The sequence below is a fragment of the Neofelis nebulosa genome, chromosome 4 (genome assembly GCF_028018385.1).
Source record: "Neofelis nebulosa isolate mNeoNeb1 chromosome 4, mNeoNeb1.pri, whole genome shotgun sequence".
Taxonomy (NCBI): domain Eukaryota; kingdom Metazoa; phylum Chordata; class Mammalia; order Carnivora; family Felidae; genus Neofelis; species Neofelis nebulosa.
Genome location: NC_080785.1, coordinates 51,607,833 through 51,631,932, shown reverse-complemented (window position 1 = coordinate 51,631,932; position 24,100 = coordinate 51,607,833). Strand labels below are relative to the sequence as shown.

The window sequence follows — 24,100 nt, the reverse complement described above, 5'->3', positions numbered from 1 at the left end:
GCAAAAATAAAAGCATTTTTTGAATGTTTGCTGCATGCATGTATTAATTTCTTTTTTTTTTTTTTAAGTGTTTTAGGGGCACCTGGGTGGCTCAGTTGGTTAAGAGGCCAAGTCTTTTTTTATTTTTATTTTTGTTTTTGTTTTTGTTTAATTATTTTTGATAGAACACAACGGGGGAGGAGAAGAGAGAGGGAGACTCAGAATCCGAAGCAGGCTCCAGGTTCTGAGCTGTCAGCATAGAGCCCAACGCTGGGCACAAACCCAGAGACGGTGAGATCATGACCTGAGCTGAAGTCGGTTGCCCAACCAACTGAACCACCCAGGTGCCCCTTAAGCAGCCAACTCTTGATTCATGATCTCACTGTTGGTGAGTTCGAGCCCTGCGTTGGGTTCTGTGCTGACAGTGCTGAGCCTGCTTAGGATTCTCTCTCTCTCCCTCTCTCCCTATGTAAACAAACAAACAAATAGAAATGTATTATTTTGAGAGAGAGAGCATGAGTGGGGCAGGGGCAGAGAGAGAGAGTTCCAAGCAGGCTCAGTGCTGTCAGCACAGAACCCGATGCGGGGCTCGAACTCACCAACAGTGAGATCATGACCTGAGCCGAGATCAAGAGTTGGCAGCCTAACCAACTGAGTCACCCAGGCACCCCTGCATGTATTAATTTCTTATTCACTATCCTCTAATAGCTTCCCATCCCACTAAGATTAAATATAAATTCTTTACCATGGTCCATGATGTCCAGTATGATTTCGCACCGAATACCATTCTCCCTTCCTGTTGCATAGGCCTCCTGCTATTTTTTGAAAACAGTTGGTATTCTCCTGCCTCAGGGCCTTTGCACTCACTATTCTCACCACCTGGAGTACCCTTTCCCCCAGCTAACTGCGTGGTTCTCTCCTTTATCTCCTTCAAGTCAGACTTTCCCTAGGCACTTCCTTAGGTAACACAGGCGTGTGCTCCCGTACACATACCATCACTTGCCTCTCCTTTATCTCTTTCCCCCTGCTTTATTTATGTCTTTTAGCATTTATCACCCCCCCCCCCCGCCGACAAATTACTTGTTGATTGTCTGTCTGCCCCCAGTGGACTGCAAACTCCAATAGACCTGGGCTTTGTTTTATTCACAAAACAATGCCTGACACACAGTAGGTGCTCATTAAATATTTATGGAATTAATTAATTTAGTGCGCACCCAAAACTGTGTAGGTAAACATGCCCATGTATTCAGGAGGGGGGCGGGGGATGGCTGTGGCTGAAATGTGTTTCATACTGGCCAAGTCCCTCCTGGATTAGCTGGATCTAGTTAAACTGGGCCGAGATGTCTGCAGGGTATGCAAATGCTTTGCAGTGGAAGGAGACTCAGTCCATTCCAGCGTACATCAGGGATCTGGAGGAAGTGTTCTAGAACCCTGCTGAGGCTGGGGTGACTCTTCTTTTCTTGACAAGAGTAAAATTAGATGAAGGCCCAGCTAAGGAGTGGCAGCGTCTGCTGGGGAAAAAAAACTTGGGAGAAATGACACAAGCGGACGGAGTGTTTAGGGGTCACAAGAATGCAATGGACTCAGAGTCTACAGATGGTTCCAGGTGCTTCAGTGAATTTGTTTCCAGGGAGAGCACACCAATTCACAGATGAATAAACTATTCCGAGTGGTAAATATTGGACAAGCAACAATGTGTGGGAGGAGAATTGGGCCCTGATAGCTGTCGAATGTATTTGGAAGAATTTCACTCCTGCCCGAGATGACCTCTTGAGCTGCTCTTCAGGTTGCTGTCCAAAGGAATCTGGGTTTTTTTTCTAAAGGAATCCAGGTAGCTAATACCCCCCTTTAGCACCCAGGTCAGACAACTCACACTTCAGAAGCTGGGCTTTGTGGGTTATGTATGCCTGCACCCTAAAACTGCAAAGAAACTGAATTTCCATATGTCGTAGAGAGTCGTGAGCCTATCTCCTTGAGAAACAGCCCGGTCGAAGCCACAGAGTGGGGAGAGGGACCCGTGTCTTCTCAGCTGCTCACTTCCTAGAAAGCTGTATGGCAAAATAGCGTGTTAACGATCTGAATATTTAAATCAACAAGGTGGTCCTGCTGAGTATAGGATTCCTATAGGAAACATTTTGGTAGAATAAATAATCCTTAATGTACAGTTTCAAAAATGAAACACATTTCTGTACTTCCAGTTCCTACATGGCAAAGCATCTCTTGACATCAGCCAGTTTCTGATCTGTAAGCCACCTCGCTGAATTTCAGTGTCAGCTACGCCAAATAACATCTCTTGGCTGTGAAAAGATTTTCTGGCAGGCTCTCAGAGACAAGGACAGATGGCATTCCATTGGGGGTACTCCCAGCTCTTTGTTTTAGCAAATATTGACACTTTTGTAGGAAATAGATCCAGATCCTCTTTCTTCCTAACTCATCTTGGCAATCCTGAAGGTTTGGAGAGAGATCGTTCCATAGAATCGGGACAGTGCACTTGCCACAATTACAAAAGGCATATAGCAAGGAGGGTAATGGTCATGGTTGATTGATGCTCGCAAAAGTCACAAACTAGTAAGCAATATTCTGTGATCACCAATCACTTTCGAATAGCAATGAGAGAGGACAGGCGGGGAGAGGGGACCACGTGAAGGAAAAGCCTCTCCAAAAAAATTCCCATTACTGTAGGAAGTGGTTTTAAGATCCCCAAAATATGTATAAAAAAGAGTGTATCGTGGAGTTATAAAAGTGAAAATATAACAACAACCTAAACCTTCATCAGCAGCAAACTGTTTGACTAAATCAAGATACATCCATATTATAGGATATATTGCAGCCTATGAAGATGACAGTATGGACCTGTATTTGTTTAATATGTTATATACATTATAAAAATTATTTTTATAAAAAGTGTGTGTGTGTGCGTGTGTGTGTGTGTGTCAGAGAGAGAGAGAGAGAGAGAGAGAGAGAGGGAGACATTGCTTGAGGCTTTTGCTGGGGGCCTTGCTGCAAGACTGAGGGAAAGAACAAAACAAGAGTCAGGGCAGAGGGAGCCTTGCAGGTAAGACATGGGGACAGGGTAAAAAAGGTTCAAATGGCTTCCGAACCAAGCCTCCCGCCCATCTGTCCTTACCGGAACAGGCCTCTCGAGAGCCAACATCAAAACTCTCTGTTTCAGCATCACCCCTTCCATACCCCGGTTCTGAGGGTGCCATGAACTCAGTGGTACCCAGAGTATCCTGATCTTTACTCAGGAAAAATTACTTCCTATATAATAACAAGAACAATGCCAAGATGAAGGGAAATAGTAAACTTGACTGCATTAGTTTTCTAGAACTGCCATGGCAAATTACCACACAAAAAGCTTGGTGACTTGAAACAGAAATGTATCTGTCACATGTGGTTTGGAGGTGACATGTGCAAAACCAAGGTCCTGGGAGGGCTGTGCTCCCCCGGAAGGTTCTAGGGGAGAATCCTTGTTGCCTCTTCTGGCTTCCAGTGGCTCCTGGCGCTCCATGGCTTGTGGTGGCATTGCTCTGATCTCTGCCTCTGTCTTCACACCGCCTTCTTCTCTGTGTGTCTGTGTCCTTTTCTGTCTCTTATAAGGACACTCTCAGTGGATTCAGGGCCCACCCTAATCTGGTATGATCTCATCTCAATCCTCACTTTATTATATCTGCAGAGACCCTATTTCCAATTTAGGTCACAGCCTGAGGTTTGGGGTGATGTGAATTTTGGGGGGACTATTCGGCCTACTCTAATATCATAGACACAACATTTGTTCAGCAAGCAACAACTCTGACTAGAATTTACCTTTTTAAGGAGCGCCTGTGTCACTCAGTCGGTTAAGCGTCCAGCTTCAGCTCAGGTCATGATCTCACGGTTTGTGAGTTCGAGCCTCACGTCAGGCTCGGGGCTGACAGCTCAGAGCCTGGAGGCTGCTTGGGATTCTGGGTCTCCCTCTCTTTCTCTGCCCCTCCCCTGCTCACACTCTGTCTCTCTCAAAAATAAATAAACATTAAAGAAATTAAGAATTTACCTTTTTACAAAAGGAGGTGGAAGGCAGGTAGGGATCGGCAGGAGGCTCAGAATCAGTTCTCCATGGCCCAGAAAGCCCTGCCTCTGTCGTGTAGTTTGACAGAGCGCTGCCTTGGAATTAAGATCTGATAGAGATTCTGGAGTACAGGACAACAAAACTAGGAATTAGAGGAAACTAGCAAGGACAAAGAAACAGTTAAGCAGGAATGGTTAATGATGTGCATTATCAAAGAGAACATTATAGCTGCTATCAAAAATATAAGTATGCTTGAAGGAGATGATCAAGTAAGTGAGAGACTTCAGGTGCTAAGCTAACCATCAGTTCAAAGAATAAAATACCCGTCAACTTTACTAAATAATGGTCAGGGTCGTTGGCCTCAAAACTAGTTTCTTAGTGTAAAGGGGCACTAAGTGGGGCCTCTAGAAATTGGACTTACATTGATCCCCACTCAAGGATTCTTAGGTTTTCTTCGCTCTGGATGATCAATGACTTTCCCCACAACCCAAGTTATGTGCAGCTTCCCTATCGTCAAATAGTGTGACATTGCAGAATAGAGATCAACGTGTTAGCCTTTCGAGATGTCATCACCCAGGTAGATGTACTAACAAAAAAAGTAAGGAAGACACATCAGAAAGTCAGGGGGAGACCCGTACATGTTCCCCTTCCAGTTGGAGATTTAACCAAGAGGAGAGTGTGTTTTCTTCTCCAGAGCTCTGTGGTGGTGCTTTTTTAGGACCAAAGGCTTCACGGTCAACTGAGAACACGAGTTTGGTAGCAATCAAACATGGTTCCTCATTCATTGCCAAGACTTTCAGAGACATTGACGGCAAGAAGGGAACTTAGAAACCTGTCAGGTTCAAGTTCTCTCTGTGCAGGTAAGAGGCCCAAGGTCCAGATATGTAGGGTCTCCCTTCCAAAATGACTTGTTTAGGTGAAACTAGGATTAGAGTCGGGAGTCCCAAGCTTTCTTCATGATATGCTTCGAACATTCTCACCAAGCAGCATTTCTTCTTTTAATTTTTTTTAACACTTAATCATTTTTGAGAGAGAGACAGAGAGAGACAGAGCATGAGCGGGGGAGGGGCAGAGAAAGAGGGAGACACAGAATCCAAAGCAGGCTCCAGGCTCTGAGCGGTCAGCACACAGCCCGACGCGGGGCTTGAACCCACCGACCGCAAGATCATGACCTGAGTTGAAGTCGGACACTTAACTGACTGAGCCGCCCAGGCACTCCAGCATTTCTTAAACACCTAGAGTGTAAAATGGGTAAAGTGTTGACCTACTTTGAACATGCCACTCTAGGTTCGCATTAGTATATTAAGTCACTGTGAGTGCTAAAATAATATCCTCAGTCGAAAAGAGTAGGTGCTGAATGAGTGGTTTCTAAATGAATGGAATGCAGAATAAGACCAAAGGACAGTGGCTCCCCAGATGTGCCAAAGACAGATATTCAGGCTCTCCTCTTGTCTTGGAAACACCACGAGTCCCCACCTTCCAGCTTCCTTTGCTGCTAAGTGTGGCCATGTGGCCGAGTTCCGGCCAATGGAATGTGAGTAGAAGTCATGGGTGCCACTTTCAGGCCCGGCCCATCAAACCCTCCTCCCATGTTTGGTCTCTCTTTCTTCATCACCAGCCAACGGAGAAGATGCTGAGGACGGGGAAGAAGACAGAGCCACAATAAGGAAATGGTCTGTGTCCTCAAATGACCCAAAAAAGTGCAGACTCCCCTTATCCCAAACACTTTTTTGAACAGTGAGATAAGAAGTCAACTTTCACTGGGTTAAGCCACTGAGATTTGGGGGTCATTTACTGTAGTGGTTAGCCACTCTGATTCTGTTTGTGTGGGTGGTTAACCAGAATGAGCCCCACAATATTCTAGGTGGTAGGCACTTCAGTTGTGATGGACAGGACCAAGGTTGGCAATGCTAATTTCTTTTGTTCCCAAACGTGGATGGTGCAAACTCGTAGATTTCTCATTTGCTGCTGATCAGCCTCACTCTGTCTCCCATGCCTCTCTTCATAATTCCCTTTCTGTTGTCTGTGTGTCTTAAACACACACACATACACACACACACAACGATCAAACTCTGGAACTTTAACCTGAATATAAGAATTCTTATTCATACTACAGAGACCAGGTGGGAGGAAGCAAAACCCTTTAGATTGTGAGTTCCTTGGCATTGGCCTAGCCTTAAACAAACCTATTTCTCACATAAGGAGTCTGAGGCTCCCCAATCAGTGGTGTGTGTTTCATCCTAACAAGACTGTAAGGTAGAAATCAAAACTGTGCCCGAAATACAGGATTGGTTATTTTTGTGTAATAGATCAAAAAGGAAGAGCCCGATACAATTAGGTAACAGTTGATTCATCATCACCAAGACTGGTACCAGATAGCAAATGAGGCCATTCTTAAATCTATTTTGCAGAAGCCTTTGGTAAAATGTCTTAACAACTGCAGAGTCATTTAAATTCTAGTGACTAATATCTGTTTGGAAACTAGCGATGCTTAATTCTTCCTCCAAGATAAAATGACTTCTGCCTTAATTCATGTCTTGGACTTTTAATAGGCTATTTTGTTCAATCCTGGAATTTCTACTACAAATTTAAATTTTTCTGTGGCTAATATTAGTGAAACTTTCAAAAGAAGGATTGCAAAGTTCTAACGTGTTTTCTTTTTTGCTGATTTTGGATAGATACTTACAAGGAGTTGCCACAGAAGAAAGCACGGGAGCTCAATTCACAGCAGCTCTTGATGGCTATGTTTTCATAGTAACTATCCTTCACGCCAAGTTACAATCTTACATTTATGATTGGGGTAAACTAGATTATTGTATCTAAGGACCAGGATGTGCTGCTGCAATGCTACTTGGTAGTTATAAATTATTCATTGACTATATCACTAACCACAGAGCACAATTACAGTTGCATTTTCAGTGTTTCTTTCCACTTGTCTGATGTCCTCTTCTGACACAGGGTGTGTTAGTCATCTAGGCTGTGTAACAAATTACCCCAAGATTTAGTGGTTGGAAAGAACATTTGTTATCTTAGAGTTTTTTTCTGGGTCACAATGTGCCACTTAGATACATCCTCTGGCTTGAGGGTCTTCTGCAAGGTGTAATCGAGGAACTAGAGTGGGCTACAGTCATCTCAGACCTCAACTGGGATAAAATGTGCTTCAAAGCTCACTCAAGAGACCGTTGGCAGGTCACAGGGTCTCACTGGCTATTGGCTGAAGACATGAGTGCCTTGCTACATGAGCTTGTTCATAGGGTATTCGCAACACAGTGGCCCTCTCCAAGAAGGCGAGAGTAAGAGATGGAGAGAGGAGGTGAGCGCTATGGTCTGAATTCTTGTGTGCCCCCAAAATTCATGTACTGAAACCTATCCCCCCAAGATGATGTTATTAGGAGGCATGACCTTTGGGAGGTGGGTAGGTCATGAGGATGGAACTATCGTGAATGAGATTAGTGCCCTTATAAAAGCCGCTGAGAAAGCTCCCTTGCCCCTTCCACCAGGTAAGGATACAACCGGATGTCGTCATTCTGCAGCCCGGAAGAGGGTTCCCACCAAAACCCACCCACAGTGGCACATTGATCTTGGATTCCCAGGCTCCAGAACAATAGACTTATGAGCCACCCAGTCCTATGTTATTTTTTTATAGCAGCCAGAACAAATTCAGCAAGCAAAAAAGAAGCCACTGAGTCTTTTTGTAACCTAACCTCGAGGATGACATCCCATCACTTTTGCCATAGTCTATATGTTAGAAGTAAATCACTAGGCTCCGCCCACACACAGGGCAAGGGGAGCCCAGGAAGTCATCTTAGAACCCGCATACCTCACAGGAATGCCATTTAAAGCCGTGCTTTGCAAAGTAATTCTGATGAAGGAGCCCTTTTCTTCCCCCCCCCCCCATCTGTTGAACGTCGATACTTTTTTAAAATAAATATTCATTTCTAAAAAAAAAAAAAGGCATAAAAAAGCAAACCCACTGGATGTCACATAATGTCAAACTGCTATAAAAACTTCTAAACACTTTTGATTCTATTATTTACCTCATGCGGACCAGAAACAAATAGTTTTGTGGATTGGCACCAGTCTCGGCACATCCTTTGAGTAGCAACAATTTAAGGATTTTAATAAATGCAGGTTAGTTTTCAAGGCTGTTACAAGACAATCGTTCGTACTTTTCACTTGGCTACTTCTGGATGGTGGGATTCCAGAAATTTTAAAAAACCTGAGTAGAAGTCATTCCTTCTGTTTGCACTCCACTCTCTCTGCAAACCTAAAACTGGGGTCTTTTGTTTTGATTAAAGTCAAGAGTGTGTGGGACTGGTCCTGAGTCTCCTGTTTAAGATTTTGCTGCAAGGTCCTTTATAGGCCCTCCTCGTCACTAATCTGTGAGCTAGAATTAAGGCACTTTGGAATGAAGCAGTCTGACAAATAATATGATTATCCACGTGCTTATTTATTTATTCTTTCTTTCTTTATATTTAAAGATTTTTTTTTTTATTAAATAATCTCTACACCCAACGTGGGCCTCAAACTCAGAACCCCAAGATCAAGAGTTGCACACTCCACCGACTGAGCCAGCCAAGTGCCCCTCCATGCACATTTTTGAAGATGAGGGACCAACCCCTTTCCCAACTAATGTTAGGAAGTTTGAGGGCCCTTCCTGATGCTAGTCTGTTACTCAGATCCCTGAAAACGCTTCTCAAGTGTAAATTCCTCAATTCAACTGAAAACAATCTTTCTGGAGCACCAACTCTGTGCAAGGTTCTGGAAGATAAGACCTTGAAGACAGCCCCATCCCTGTTCTCACCTGGTTTACAGCACTTCCTTAATGGTCACGTACATCTCAATATTTTCCCACGTGAGTACATCCTTTCTCTTGTTTCTAAGTGTGTCACATATCTATATCTAATCTCCCTAATGAAATCATAAACTCACCAAGCAAAAGTACCCATTTCATGTCCTTCGGTCTTCGGCAACAGCATCAGGCAATTTAGTAGGTCCTTGTAAAAACCAGAATTCGGCGGACATTCACTGAGCCCAGAGCCTGAATCCCCAGCCCAGGCACTAAGTGCTGTGAACAAGGCTTCTGTCCCAAACCTCACTAGGCTGGCGATCATCCCTCTTCTTGCCTCTTTGTCACCCCTTAACCCATCCTTCAAGGCTTAAAGCAGAGGCAACTTTAAGAAGTCTGTTTCTGCCCCCCTGGTTCTCAGTGGGGAAAATGAAATCTAGTGTGAACTTTTCACACCGGGCCCAGAGGAGAGAACTATGTTGAGAAAGGGGCTTTTAAAAACAAGTCTTTCTTGGGGCGCCTGGGTGGCGCAGTCGGTTAAGCGTCCGACTTCAGCCAGGTCACGATCTCTCGGTCTGTGAGTTCGAGCCCCGCGTCGGGCTCTGGGCTGATGGCTCGGAGCCTGGAGCCTGTTTCCGATTCTGTGTCTCCCTCTCTCTCTGCCCCTCCCCCGTTCATGCTCTGTCTCTCTCTGTCCCAAAAATAAATAAAAAACGTTGAAAAAAAATTAAAAAAAAACCAAACAAGTCTTTCTTGCTCAGCTCCTCACACAATTGCCAAACCTCAGTTGGTCATCCCCCTCTATTCTCTCCCTGCTCCAAGGAAGGGAGTGAGGGTTAGTAAAAGCTACTTTTGCAAGGCCCCGTACTGAGTACCATGGGGGCACAGAAGTGAGCCAAACAGGTTTTTTTGTTTTTTTGTTTTTTTATCCTCAATAATTTACAATGGGCAAATGAGACGCATCCTCCACTATAATACAAAGTGGAATGGGCCAAGTGTTGCACTGTGGGAGAATATGGTGGGGGGGGGGGGATGGAGAGATTAATTCCAAATGGTGAAAATTCAGAGGATGTATTTTTGGGGTAAGCCTCGGAGAACGGGTGACATAAATAATGAGTAACACAGAACACTTTTTATGCCAAGTGCTGTGGTTAGTGGTCTGCATGCATCTCATTTAGGGTTCACAACTCTGCTGGGGAAGTGCTATTATTAAAACCACTTTACAGGGGCGCCTGGGTGGCTCAGTCGGTTGAGCGTCCGACTTGGGCTCAGGTCATGATCTCATGGCTCGTGAGTTCGAGCCCCGCGTCGGGCTCTGTGCTGACAGCTCGGAGCCTGGAGCCTGCTTCGGATTCTGTGTCTCCCTCTCTCTCTGCCCCTAACCCACTCTCATTCTGTCTCCGTCTCTCTTAAAAAGAAATAAACATTAAAAACATTAAAAAAAAAACACACACAAAAAAAACCACTTTACAGGGAGGAAACTGAGCCACAGACAGAGGGAGAAATTTGTCCAAGCCAGGCTAGTAAGCGGTGGAGGGGAGGATTTGAACTCATACAGGGTAATTCTAGGGCTGGTGCTCTTAACTCTCACTTAAGGAACAAAGAGGACCACGTGGGAAGGTCTAGCAGTGTGCAGGGCTTGCTCAGGAAACAGTGAGGAGTTGTGAGGCTGGAGCACAGGGCCTGGAGGGGTGAGGTGGGGGGTGGGGAAGAACAAGGGTTTGGGTGGGGTGCTGCTTGATCTCAATGGCAGCTGTGGAATCTATATGTCAAACTACGGGCTTTACAAAGAGTATTTCATCTGACTTCACCACATCCCTATTGGACAGGTACTATTATCCCCATTTTACAGGTAAGAGAACTGAGGTACAGACAAGTTAAGCAATTTAGTCAAGGTCACACGACTGGCTGATGGTGGGGCCAGGATACGAAGTCAAAGGTCATACTCCCAAACCCACTGCGCCAGCCCAGTGTTCTCAGGTGGGCGGAAGCCCTTTGCATGCTGTCTGCTTTCCCCTAGTTTACATATCCTGTCCCTTCGCACCCACCTCTAACCCTCACCCCCTACCCCCACCCCGCGCCTTCAGTTACAGCAGCCAGGCCCCCGGGCACTGGGCTGGGGCCACCTGGTGCCCAGAACAACCTCTGCTCCCAGAAAGCTTTGCGTTCCCCCCGAATAAAGAACCTTTGAGCTGGGGAGCCCCGCCCCATGCGGGCCCCTCCCACGGGCGCGAGCCTGGGGGCGGTCGTGGGCGTGTCCCCGGCGGCAGCGCCCGCGGCCCGGGGCGGAGCCTAGCTGGAGGGGCGGGGCCTGCTCTCAGGGCTGGGCTGCGGGGAAGGCGGGCGGGTTGGCTCTCCGGGCAGGTGGCTCCTCTTCCGCCTCTCCTGAGCACCTGGCACAGCGCCGGCTGCCGAGGGAGCGTCTTTGTGACCGGTCCCGGAGCCCGCGACGGCCCCTGCGCGCCCGGGTCCATTGTTTCGCTTCTCAGTCTCTTCCGGGCAGGTGCCCGCAGAGCGCCGGGCTCGCACGTGCCAAAGCGGCGGCCGCAGCAGCGCAGGGACCCGCGGGCGCCAGCAGGGGCGTCCCGGGGCGCGCGGCGGGAGATGAAGTACCTGAAGCCGTGGTGGTCGGACGGCGGCGGCCTCCTGCACCTCACCATCCTGCTGAGCTTGGCGGGGCTCCACCTGGACCTTGACCTGGACCTCTACCTGCTGCTCCCGCCGCCCACCCGGCTCTGGGATGAGCTGCTGCTAGCCAGCGGCCCGACGAGCTCTGCCTATGCACTCAGCCCCTTCCCGGCCTCGGGAGTGTGGGGGCGCGCGGACCAGTTGCACCCCAAAGGCCGCGAGCCGGACCCCGCGGCGGAGTCCGCAGGCCGGCTGCTCCGGGAGGTGCGCGCGCTGGGGGTCCCCTTCATCCCCCGCACCCGAGTGGATGCGTGGCTGGTGCACAGCGTGGCGGCAGGGGACGCCGACGGAGCCCACGGACTGCTCGGCGCCGCCGCCGCCTCCTCCGCCGGGGGAGTCGGCGCCAGCGTGGACGACAGTAGCCAGGCTGCGCCGGGGGATGGCGGGGACCCCCGAGCGGCTGCGAGTAGCCCCTTGGACGCTGGGGAAGAGGAGAAGGCACCTGCAGAACCGACGGCTCAAGTGCTGGACGCCGCAGCGAGCCAGGTAACCGGAGAGCTGGGACTCGAGCACGGTGCTGGGGGAGCTGGCCAGGAGCCCTGGAGTGTTGTGACGGACCCGGGAGGGAGCACACCCGCCCTTCTTCCACCCTCAGTCCCTGGGTGGTTGCAGTTTCGGGATCACTCTCGCCTCCCTTTTTTTGTGAATCCAAACAAAAGCTGTTAGTGCTGTCGCTGTGGCTTTTGGGTGTTTGAGAAAGAAGTGGGTGAAATCATCCGTTTGTCCGTAGGGGGTACCTTTTTCCTGTGTTTGATGGCTGTCAAGGCTAGTTCGGGGCAGTGGAGGGGAGAAGGGTAACTGGTGATTTTCTCGCCTACGGTTTTTGTTCAGTACGTCGTGTACACTGAGATGTGTTTTTCCGGAACATGTGTCCGAACCGGGGAATCCAAAAGTGGCCTTGGCCACCAGGAGGACACGTTTCTCTTTAAGAACTCACTCTCCCGCCTAACGTGATGGCCCCTTCCCGGATTTTAACCCAGTTGCAGTTCGTTTTGCTGCTTGCCTGGATTAAAGAGCCATGGTCAGTGTTGAGTCTGAGGCCAGTTGGTGGACGGTCCGCTGACCTAACCATCCCTGGCTCCTAGAAACCCTACTCCCTCCTGGAACCTGTGTAACTTTTAATTAGCATAAAGCAAGCATGTGCCCTGACGGTCACCTAGTGACTTAAGTGCCCTTTGGCTTACGTTTTCAAATCCCTTGGGTTAACTTCCTTTTGAAACAGAGCTCGCCGAGATGCACTGATGGAAGTATCTATGTGGTGCTCCCACTAGCTGCTGGAGTCTAAGGACACTTAATTCCAATTTTCACAAAACCATCTTGCCCAAAGTTCCTTCACAGTGACCTTTTTAATTGTCTCTTGGCCCAAATCTGAGTGTTAACGTTTGGTATCGATCAACAGGTGTTCCTTGGACGTTGTTTTTGTGGAGCGCAATCTCATGCACAATGGGAACTGGGGTAGACAGGTTTGTTTGCTGCTCTTCAGAATTGCCCAGTTTGTGTAGGCAGTTGCCAGACGAGCTTCTCCACCCTCTCCTGGAGGGGTCATTGTGCTGAAGTGCTTGTGATTCACTGTTATGCAGATCCAATCCCTTCCTCTTCCTGAGGCCGGAACTAATGGGATGGGGGTTAGTGCGAGTCTGGGTGGGCTCCTGTCGAAAACAAAAAGTGGAAGGCTCTTCCCACTCACTCATCCAGTCTCGGCCTTCACCTGAATCCTCTGCCTCCTAAGGGGTGGTGCCTGGGGCACTGCAACCTTTCCCGATTCTGCAGCAGGGGAGTGGGGGTGGGGAGAGAAACCCAATGCTCCATGCTGTAGCAGATGGCACCCTCCCCCCCCCCCCCCAGCTTAATGTCACCCGCCTTGCAAAGCAAACCCGGTCCTGGGGAGAGGTGAAGCTGTTCCCTCCCCTTCCCAGCATTACCTTCTTTAGTCTCTGCAAACCTGCATTCGGGGAAGCTCTGGGGGCCAAGGCTTGGCCGCACCTGCATGGAGGCCTTGAGCCCAGCTTTCCTAGCGGGGAGAATGAAGTTCCTACGGGGCCGTTCTCCTGGTGTTGCCTTCCTCAGCTAGCACGGCTGGACCGCGGCAGCTGCTGGGGTGCCCCGGTGATATGCATCCTGGTGATGATCAGGTGCTGAACACCCTACATTTTCACAGCCAATTCACCTTGATTCGCAAAAACAAAGAAAACATAAGGAAGTTTGGTTGTAAGTTTGTATGTGTTTGGCAATACCTTTTTTTTTTTTTTTTTTTTAAAGCAATCTTGTGAGGTAGGCAGGCCGGACATCCTTCTAAACAATTTGTACTAAAAGAAAATAGAGGACCAGCGATGTTAGGGGACTTCGGTAAAGCCACGCAGTTAATTGGTGCTAGAGGTGCAACGAGAACCTGAGCTTCCTGACTCCCAGGCTAGCACTTTATTTTTTTTTAAACATTTTTTTTTAACGTTTATTTTGGGGACAGAGAGAGGGGGAGAGCTTGAACGGGGGAGGGTCAGAGAGAGAGGGAGACACAGAATCTGAAACAGGCTCCGGGCTCTGAGCTGTCAGCACAGAGCCCGAGGCGGGGCTCAAACTCACGGACCGCAAGATCATGACCTCAGCCGAAGTCGGATGCTTAACCGACTGAGCCACTCGGGCACCCCTCAAGCTAGCACTTTAATTAAGCACTTGTGTCTGTACCCAGGTTCTCTGAACCAGCATGCAGCTGGGATGGGGGTGATGCCTCCCACTCCTGACCTTAGCACCACCACTCTCCAGTGCTGGATTGACTTTTTTTTTTCCCCCCCCCAATGTTTATTTATTTATTTTGAGAGAGAGCGCAAGCCCGGGAGGGCAGAAAGAGAGAGGGAGAGAGAGAATCCCAAGCAGGCTCCTCACTGTCCGCACAGAGCCCAGTGCAGGGCTCTATCCCATGCACCTCGAGATCGTGACCTGAACTGCAATCAAGAGTCAATGCTTAACTAGCTGAGCCACCCGGGCAGCCCCGGGTTGGCTTTTTTTTTTTTTTTTTTTTTAATTTTTTTTTTTTTAACGTTTATTTATTTTTGAGACAGAGACAGAGCATGAACGGGGGAGGGTCAGAGAGAGGGAGACACAGAATCTGAAACAGGCTCCAGGCCCTGAGCTGTCAGCACAGAGCCCGACACAGGGCTCGAACTCACAGACCGTGAGGTCATGACCTGAGCCGAAGTCGGCCGCCCAACCGACTGAGCCACCCAGGCGCCCCCCGGGTTGGCTTTTAAAAGCAATAATCCGTAATACTGAGGTTACAATTTGAAACCATGACTCTGCAGAAAATGGGCTGGGAAAACAGCGCGGGTTTTTGCAATCTGCAAACCTGGGTTTAGGGATATCACTTACTAATGTGCCCTCATACAGGTTCCTTTAATCATTCCAAGCCTCAGTGTTTCACCTCTCAAGTGGGAGAGTAACACTGGCTTCAAGGTTTGTGCGAATTAAATGGGAACAGCATGTGTGAAGTGCCAGCCCCGTGCTTGGAATATAATTGCTGTTCTCTTCTTTCTGCCTCGGTTCTCAACCCACGCTACTTAACCAGTCCCCACTCACTTTGTTTCCTTTTGTCCTGTTTGTAAGTCTGAGCTGGTTGTTTGCTTGTTAGGGGGTTGGGTTTGGTGTCTTGCAGCCAAACTGCCTGGTTTTGAATCCCAGCCCTCTACCACTTACAGCTCTGTGACCTTGGGCCAGTTTCCTTGCCTGTCTGTGCTTCATTTTCCTCACCTGCGCAATGGGAGTAATAAAGGTGCCCACCACACAGGATTGTGAGAATCAGTTCATTCCGTGTAGTTGGCTTAGAAGTGTGGGGGTGCCTGGTTGGCTCAGTTGGTTGAGCGTCCAACTTTGGCTCGGGTCATGATTTCTGGTCCATGAGATCGAGCCCCACATTGGGCTCACTGCTGTCAGCGTGGAACCCGCTTTAGATCCTCTGTCCTCTCTCTGCCCCTCCCCTGCTCTTGCAAGGTGGCTACTGTTAACTTCGACAAGAGAGAGTGTTTTGTCCTACAGGAACAGCATAGGTTTGTTTTGTTTGTTTTTATTATTTTTTAAAGTTTATTTATTTTTGAGAGAGACAGGGAAAAAGAATACCAAGCAGGCTTCCCTCGGTCAGTGCATAGAGCCTGATGTGGGGCTTGAACTCACGAACCGTTAGATCGTGACTTGAGCCAAAATCAAGAGTTGGATGCTTAACCAACTGAGCTACCCAGGTGCCCAGTTTCGTTTGTCTTTAAATAGATAATTTCAGTGGCTTATTTGAGCTGTAGGAGATTCTGGTCTTAACGGTATAATTTTCCATAATTTTTGTACATATGCAAAACTGTTTCGGAGTAGGGGGATTTTCCAAGTATCAGAAGAAATACTGCTTTGGTTTCACTTCTTAGCGGGGCCAATCATCATCTGAAAACAGAACCCGGAATTCCCCAGGGTAGACCTGCTTCCCTTCATAACCACAGCCATTCACTCATGACCGATGATGCACGTGTTTTCAAAGTAACGCACAGGTTAAACAAAGAATTGAACAGTTTTTGCAGAATTGAATGTGTGAGCATATGTTGGCCTATAGCCAGCCGTCAGCATTTCAGAGAGCTGTCTCCCCTTTGAAGCTGAGAGGCTTGTGGTCATCTCGATAATGGTTTCAAGCCCCCAGGAGAGGGACCCTGTGCTGGGTGAGGGGTCCAGCAGGACCTCGTGGGTTAGACTGGGTTTCTTTGGGTCACAGGGAAGAATCTAAGCGTAAAGGAAGAGAAAGAAGCTCCTTAATTGTTACAGTAAAATTGGTTTTTCATTTCAAAAGCAAAGTTAATCAGTCACTAGTGCCTGGGCAGTTGGAGATAGATGAAATCTCAAACACTTGCTTGTTTTTAACTCACGCCCATGATACAAAAATAGTCTTATACCTTCATACATCGCAGTGTAACCAAGTTTCAGAGGAGGCTCTTTGCTTAAGGACACAGTGAACATTCACCTATGGTCTTACACAGGAGAAGATGGCATAGGGTCACTGTATCAGTGTCCCAGGGCGGCTCTAACAAAGTGCCACCAACTGGGTGGCCTGCACAGCGGAAATTTGTCTCCCAGTTCTGGAGGTGAAAAGTTGGAGGTCAGGGCCTGGTTCATTATGAGGCTGAGAGGGAGAGTCTGTTCCAGGCCTCTCTGCTAACTTCTGGTGGTTTGCTGACCATATTTGGTGACTCTTGGTTTCTACTGTGTCGTCCCAATCTCTGCCTTCATCTTCACAAGACACTCTCCCTGTGTGCACACCTGTAGCCAAACTTCCCCTTCTGTAAGGACACTGGTCGTACAGGATCGGGGCCCACCTGACTCAACTGATTGCATCTGCATTGACCCCATTTCCAAACAAAGGCACACTCTTAGATACGGAGGGTTATGACTTCAACATGGGAATTTTGAGGGACACGGTTCAATCCATTACGCAGTCACCATCTCCCTTTTCCTGGCAACTCTTGGGGCGTTCAGCTTGTTGAGCAAGTAGGCCGCAACAGTTTCTGGAAGCAGTTGGTCTATGTGTACGATCATTTGCTGCAGGACTTGGTGTAAGCCCATGAGCAAACCTGGGGTGTTTTTTGCTGGCTTCATGTGCAGCCAACCCCAAGGAACCTTACTTCAGACTTCTTCCAGTCAGTTTTTCACCTCAATATGCGGTTTATAGAAATATCACCCTCTGCAGTGTCCCTTGTATCGTTTCCTGCTTCTCAGCTCAGAAATCAGAGCGCAGGGCCCGGGCTGGGACTCCCGAGGCAGGCTGGGCCAGTGGTCAAGTTTACTTGACGCTGGAGTCAGACCCGAGGCAGGGGTAGCTGTAGATCTCGGCTCACTGTTGACAGGTTGTGTGATCTGGGGCACACTTTTTAACCTCTCTGTGCCTTGGTTCCCTTATCCATAAAGTGGGATGGTAGGAGTGCTTTAGGGAGTTGTGAGGGTTAAATGAGATCATACAAATTAGGGTTGGTACACGGTAAGCCCTCAGTCACATCTGCTACTGCTGTTAATTCAGCTGGGGCTGTGACGCCCCTGCCCCGATTTATTCCTTATTCCTTCTCTTGCCCGGCACAGGTTTCCAAAGCTCACGGTCATCTCTTCACTTTCATCTGGGGAGCGTCCACCAGCTCATGACCTACCTACCAATTCAATCTTTTGTCATTTGAGGCACCCCATTAGGCTAGTGTGACCCAACTCCCCAGCTGCCCAAGCTGAGCTCATCTCCCACTTAGGTTCTACCTGTGGCCTACTTTCCACCTAAAACTTTCTCCCTTCCTTTTCCCCAGACCGCCCCGTGCTCTCCTGCACCTCACTCTGTCACCTTGGCCCAGAATGTGTCCTTTCATCCCTTCCAAGTCTTTTACTGCTGAATTCTCAGACTCCTCTCAACTATCATCACCTCTGCGATAAGCATTTCCTGTTCTTTCCTTTGAGCCCCGCTGCACTGTGTAGTGTTTCATAGGTGGGCCTTGGCATCCTCTCCTTGGGACTGCAGTGTCTTGAGCTTGGAAACAGTCTTCACTTGAACCTGCAAGTAGCACCAAGGCCAGGGTCAAGGGCAGAGGCCGGTGCAGCCCACCTCTGCTGAGCACTCCTCACCCATCCGTCACGTTGCCTTGCCAGAACTTCCAGAATGCCATGAGCTTGAACGGGTCTTGGGTCATTCAAGGCTAGATAGCGCCCTGCCTGGAAAGTAGGTCAGATCTGAAATCCTGATAGGCCGTCTGACCATTTAATGCCAGTTTGAGTGGATGGGGGCCATGGAAAGCCGACTTGCAGGTTGGCATGATCATTAATCAGGTGGTGAAATTTAGGATTGCCTAAAGTGATATAGCAAGTTAGTGACCTTGCCCGGAATAGAACAAATCACCACTGTTAAGCGCCGAGTAAACCATACCTCCCACACACTACAAAACTTCAAACTTGGGGGAAACACGCTTCCCCCATCTACGGCAGTTTTTTTGATATGAGTAGCTTATTCTCAAAATCTAGTTGTTAAGGATCTCTGTTAATATTCCAGTACACCTCTGGGCAGCAGAAGCTGGCTGAGGCTCAGACACACACCTGGGTTGGTTTGGGTTGAGTTGCAGATAGTGGTTGGCAGAGTATGGACAGTGACGTAGAGGCAAGGCATGGCCTTTTGAGGTTGGATAGAACTGGCTTCCCATTGGCATCAGGGTTCTTCGGAGAACAGAACCAGTATGATAAATACATGTATACATGTGTATGCATGTGTATACATCTAGTTTATTTTTTTTTTTTTATGTTCATTGATTTATTTTGAGGAGGGGAGGGGCAGAGAGAAAGAGAGAATCCCAAGCAGGCTCCGCACTGTCAGCACAGAGCCCCATGCGGGACTCGAACCCATGAGCCGTGAGATCACGACCTGAGCTGAAATCAAGAGTCAGACGCTTAACCGACTGAGCTGCCCAGGTGCCCCTATATATCTGTTTTAGAGATTTGTTTCAATTGGCTGATGCAGTTGTGGAGGCTGGCAAGTCCCAACTCTGGGGGAGCTGGACACTCGGGGCAGGCACTGATGCCGCAGGCTCGAGGCAGAATGTCTTCTGCCTCAGTGAAACCTCAGGTTTGCTCTTAAGGTCCTTCAGCTGGTTGGATGAGTCTCACTCATTAGCAAGGTAATCTTTTACTTAAAGTCATTTGGTTGACTGTAGCTGTAACCACAAGTACAAAATATCCTGACAGCACCACCTCGGTTAGTGTATAATTGCATAACTGAGTACAAGAGCGTAGCCACTTTGACACCTGAAACTAACCATCACACCGTTCCAGCTCTGGCTCTTCCTGGGCAACCTCTGTGAGCCTTAGTACCCAGATTGTAGAAGGGGAATATTAACGTCTTTTGGGGAGAGTTCTTATGACGGTTAAAGAACACTGTATGTTAAAAGGCTAGTATAGTTCCTGGTGTGCTAATAGATGTCTAGTAGATGATTTGCTCTTATCGCCCCTGAGCTGGGGGTCCGATCTCCAGGAAACCCCTGTCCTCTGGAGGAAAGTATCAGACTGCTAGGACATGCTGGGACCTGCTTTGCTGGAAATGGCTGAATGGATTGGGGATGTGCCATGCTGAGAAGATCAGACTGAGGGAGGAACATGATGGGCAACTCAGATATTTGAAGAGCTGTTATGTAAGGGAGGCCTGGAAATTGTGGAGGAGCCAGACCCTGAACATGAAGGCTCATCCAAAGGAAGAACTTTTGAGTGTGTCTGGGTGGCTCAGTTGGTTAAGCGTCTGACTCTTGGTTTCGGCTCAGGTCGGGATCTCATGGTTCGTGAGATCACGCCCTGCAACTGGGCTCTGTGCTGACAACGTGAAGCTTGCTTGGGATTTTCTCTCCCCCTTTCTCTCTGCCCCTCACTTGCTCTCTCTCTCTCTCAAAAATAAATATATAAACATTTTAAAATAAATAAATAAAGGAATAACTTTTGTTTGTTTTCAGGTAGGCTCCACGCTCCATGTGAGGCTTGGACTCCCAACCCTGAGATTAAGAGTCACATGCTCTACCAACTAAGCCAACCTGGCACACTTTTCTTAGCCTTTCTTTATTTTTTTAATTTTTTTAATTTTTTTTAACATTTATTTATTTTTGAGACAGGGAGAGACAGTATGAACGGGGGAGGGTCAGAGAGAGGGAGACACAGAATCTGAAACAGGCTCCAGGCTCTGAGCTGTCAGCACAGAGCCTGACGCGGGGCTCGAACTCACAGACCGCCAAGATCATGACCTGAGCCGAAGTCGGATGCTTAACCGACTGAGCCACCCAGGCTCCCCTCTTAGCCTTTCTTTAGAGTGGAGTTTCTCCCAGGGTCATCCAGTGACTGCATCATTTACTAAGTTGCTTGTTAAAATGTAGATTTGGGGGCCCACCCCTGATGGGCTGAATTAGAGCTTCTCAAGTGGGGCCTGGGAATCTCCAGTTTATGGGACCTCCCGATGATTCTTAGGTTTCTTTCCCATGGCCTCCCAATATCCCCCCTCCGCTCCCCCCCCCCCCCCCAAATGGAAGACGTGCCTGGTGTGTTTTAAAGCTGAAGCCAGATCTCTCTAGTTCCTTGCTGAAGGGTGGGGGACTAGCTTGGCAAAAAACTAATAATGAATGCAGAACTACAGTTGACCCTTGAGCAATCAAGTTCAGGGTTCTGATGCCACACACAGGCGAAATGCCATGTGTAACTTTTGACTCCCCCCAAACTGAACTGCTAATGGGCTACTGATAACATGAAGAGTTGATGACATATTCTGTAAGTTATGTGCATGACATTCTGTATTCTTACAGTAAAAGAAGCTAGAGCAAAATGTTAAAATCATGGGGAAGAGAAAAAAAAACTTTACGGTACAATGCTGTTAAAAACTCCACGTATCAGTGGACGTGCGCATTTGAAGCCTGTGTTGTTCAAGGGTCAAATATAGCTCATGCATGAATGCCGTTGAAAGCTTGTGCTTAAGTTCTAAAGCAGGCAAAGCCAAGGTAGAAATACCAGAACAGGAGAGAACTTTCTGGGCAGGTGAAAACGTTCTGTGTTGCAGTTAAGATGTGAGTTAAGTGGGTGCCTCCATTTATCGAAATTGTACAGCTAAGGTTTATGCATTCCTGCCTATGTAAATCCTACCTAAATACTGTGCTAGAATAGTTTTGCATGGAGGGATGGAGATACTGATGAGAGAAGAATGACAGAGTGCTGATAGTGGCTGAAATGGATGAAGGGTACATTACTATGTTCTGTTTTCTGCTTATTTTATGTGTTTGAAATTTTCAACAGTAAAGAAATACAAACACATTATGCATTTTGAGGCCCACTTGGCCTGTCTTGCCTGCTGGGGTAATCATTTATTTATTCATTAAATAAATGAATCGTAAATGAATTTTTTTTCTAATGTTTGTTTATTTATGGGGGGGTGGGGGAGGGCAGAGGGGGAGAGAGAGAGAGAAAGAAAGAGAGAGAGAGAAAGAGAAAGAAAGAGAGAAAGAGAGAAAGAAAGAGAGAGAGAGAGAAAGAAAGAGAGAGAAAGAAAAGAAAAGAAAAGAAAAGAATCCCAAGCAGGCTCCGCTCTGCCAGCACAGAGCCCGACGCGAGGCTCAAACCCACAAACCACGTGAGATCATGACCTGAGCCAAAATCAGGAGTCAGAGGCTCAGCTGACTGAGTACCCAGGCGCCTCTAAATGAATTCCTACTGCCTACCTCACCACTCCCCCCAGCCCCTCAGCCTGCACAGAGGGGCTGCTTATATGGGAAACAGCTCCTTTTAAAATCAGAGCCTGTGCACTGGAGCTCATACCCTGTGTCATAAGTGTGGAGGCTCCTATTTAGAAACACTGTTATTTTTACACCTGACTTCTAGTGGGCAGTCACATCAAATAACTTCGTTTCAGCCTTGGGGAGCATTCCTGCCAGTTGCTTAGCTGCCTCCCTGCCATGTCCAGGGGCTTCAGAAATGAGTTTAGCTTCTATCTTGTGTTATTATGGGAAAATTTCAAGCATATATTACACGTGGAGAGAATGGCTACCAGGACCCAGGGTAATGGGACTTCCTGTCTCTGTTATCTGGCTTTAACAGTTACAGTTCATGGCCGGTCTTATTTTGTCTATTACAGCCCCACCCTACCCCCAGGCTTCATTTCTTATGATTCCCTGCAGAGACTTCTCAAGAGAAGAGAAACAGCCCATCTTTGTTCCTGTCTGACTCTTCCCACTACCTTCGCTGACTCAGAAAACCTTCTGTAAATATTTCCGCATATATCCCTAAAATATAAGGACCCTTCTAAACATCACCGGTACATCACCATTAGCACACCTAAAAAAATCAACTGTAATTCTTCAATAATCACCAAATTTCCAGTCGGTATTCAGGCTCCCCCAAACGTCTCACGAGTAGTTTTTCCACAGTTGGTTTGTTGGACTCACGAACCAGACGAGATCCACACCTCCCACACCTCGCATTGTAGCCAGCCGGCCGTATTTGCACGGGAAGGTGATAGACAGACGGAACATCGCTTCCTGGTCTGGAGTCAGCCCTCCCCACGGCTGCTGCTCTCATCTGCGTGGCGTGGAGCGAAGCAAGTGGACGCCAGCGTGGGCAGTGGTGTTGCGGCCGGGGCTCTGGCAGGAAGCACAATCTACCCTAGGTGGCTCAGATGAAGGGACTTAATGAATGATTTCTTATGGGAACAGATGGGGATGTTAGAGGACCCAGAGACTTCCAAAGGGGAAGGGTTGAAAGTTTCCGAAGCTGAATGAGGAGGGGGCCGTCATCGACGATCAAAGCGGAGAAGTGCTCTGGCCTTTCCTTTGTTCGCTGTCCAGACTTCCTGCTTCTGCCATCCCACTGTTGAACCCAGCTGGAAGCCAGCCTGCCCAGAGTTAGCAGGGGACAGCTTCTGTGGGCACACACAGATCTGGAGGGACAAACAAGAACTCGTGCAGTGGCTAAGATCCGGCCATGAAGGACAAATGCCTGCAGCCAAATCCTGGTTCTGTCACTTAAAAGCTGTGTGACTTCAGGCAAGTTGCTTAACCTCTCTGGGCCTCAGCTTCCTCCTCTGTATCAGGAGATAACAAGAGTACCTACCTCTGAGCAACTTAAATGAGATCACATATGTGGTGCCTGGCCCACAGCGAGTGCTCAATAAATGTGAACTATAATTATTATAAACTGCTATTAAAAACCACCCAGGCCAAATAGAACACAGCCTCTCTTTATCTGGCTCCTCGTTTCTCTCTAGACCTGATGACTCCAGCTTGCCTCCAGCATAGAGACAGGCCTCAGAATTCTTTGGCCTTCACCCCTCTCCCTCTGATGTCATCCTTCTCGTAGGCAGCACACTGTTCTTTGTCTTTGAAGGTCCATCCAGCCCTAAAGGTCAAAGCAGGTCTCAGTCGTTCCTCCCCCAGAAGCATAAATGAAAGGCCCAGCTAAGCCAGCTGGGACTGTTCACAAAGACTTTTTTCAGGGTCAAGCTCTGCATCACAGTATTGAGGTCCCAATACATTATAATAAGTACAGGCTTGGAAATCATGGTGCCAGTTATCAGGAACTTCAGGGATTTAGCAAGAAGAGAAAAGCCCAGCTTTGCTCCTCTCTTCCCCTTCCCATTACCTCCACTGCCTCAGAAAATTTGCAAGACTCTGCACCTTAACATTGTTGGCGGGGGCGGGGTGGCGCGTCTGTGTTGCTCAGTTGGTTAAGCGTCCGACTTTGGCCATGGTCATGATCTCGCAGTTAGTGGGTTTGAGCCCCACATCCGGCTCTGTGCAGACAGCTCAGAGCCTGGAGCCTGCTTTAGATTCTGTGTCTCCCTCTCTCTCTGCCCCTCCCCCGTTCGCACACAGTGTCTCTCTCTCTCTCTCTCTCAAACATTAAAAAAAAAAAGAAACATTGGTGGCACAGGTGAATTACAGCTGGAGGACAGGTGTTGTAAGTTTATAGCCCATCAGGAAAGAAAAGACCCAAAGAATTATAATTTTTAGATAGAATAAGATAAGTGTCATAAGAGAAAGCCCAGAAGCCATGGCGTTTTAGAGACAGAAAGACTTGAGTTTTAGCTTAGGGGCCCA

General features: G+C 48.0%; 1 protein-coding gene and 1 long non-coding RNA gene across 2 annotated transcripts in view; one reads left to right on the top strand and one right to left on the bottom strand.

Moving 5' to 3' along the window:
- Window positions 1-11,173: 11,173 nt before the first annotated feature.
- NFE2L3 (NFE2 like bZIP transcription factor 3) overlaps window positions 11,174-24,100 on the top strand; it is a 32,224-nt gene continuing 19,297 nt past the window's right edge. The window contains exon 1 of the mRNA XM_058724791.1: window positions 11,174-11,990. Coding sequence (XP_058580774.1) covers window positions 11,421-11,990 — 570 coding nt within the window. The 5' untranslated portion in view covers window positions 11,174-11,420. The remainder of the gene's footprint in view (window positions 11,991-24,100) is intronic.
- On the bottom strand, window positions 12,832-23,418 carry LOC131509251 (uncharacterized). Its single transcript, XR_009260391.1, has 3 exons — window positions 22,375-23,418; window positions 13,427-13,671; window positions 12,832-13,153 (listed from the first exon to the last, which is right to left on the bottom strand). It is a non-coding gene; the product is annotated as an uncharacterized LOC131509251 (long non-coding RNA).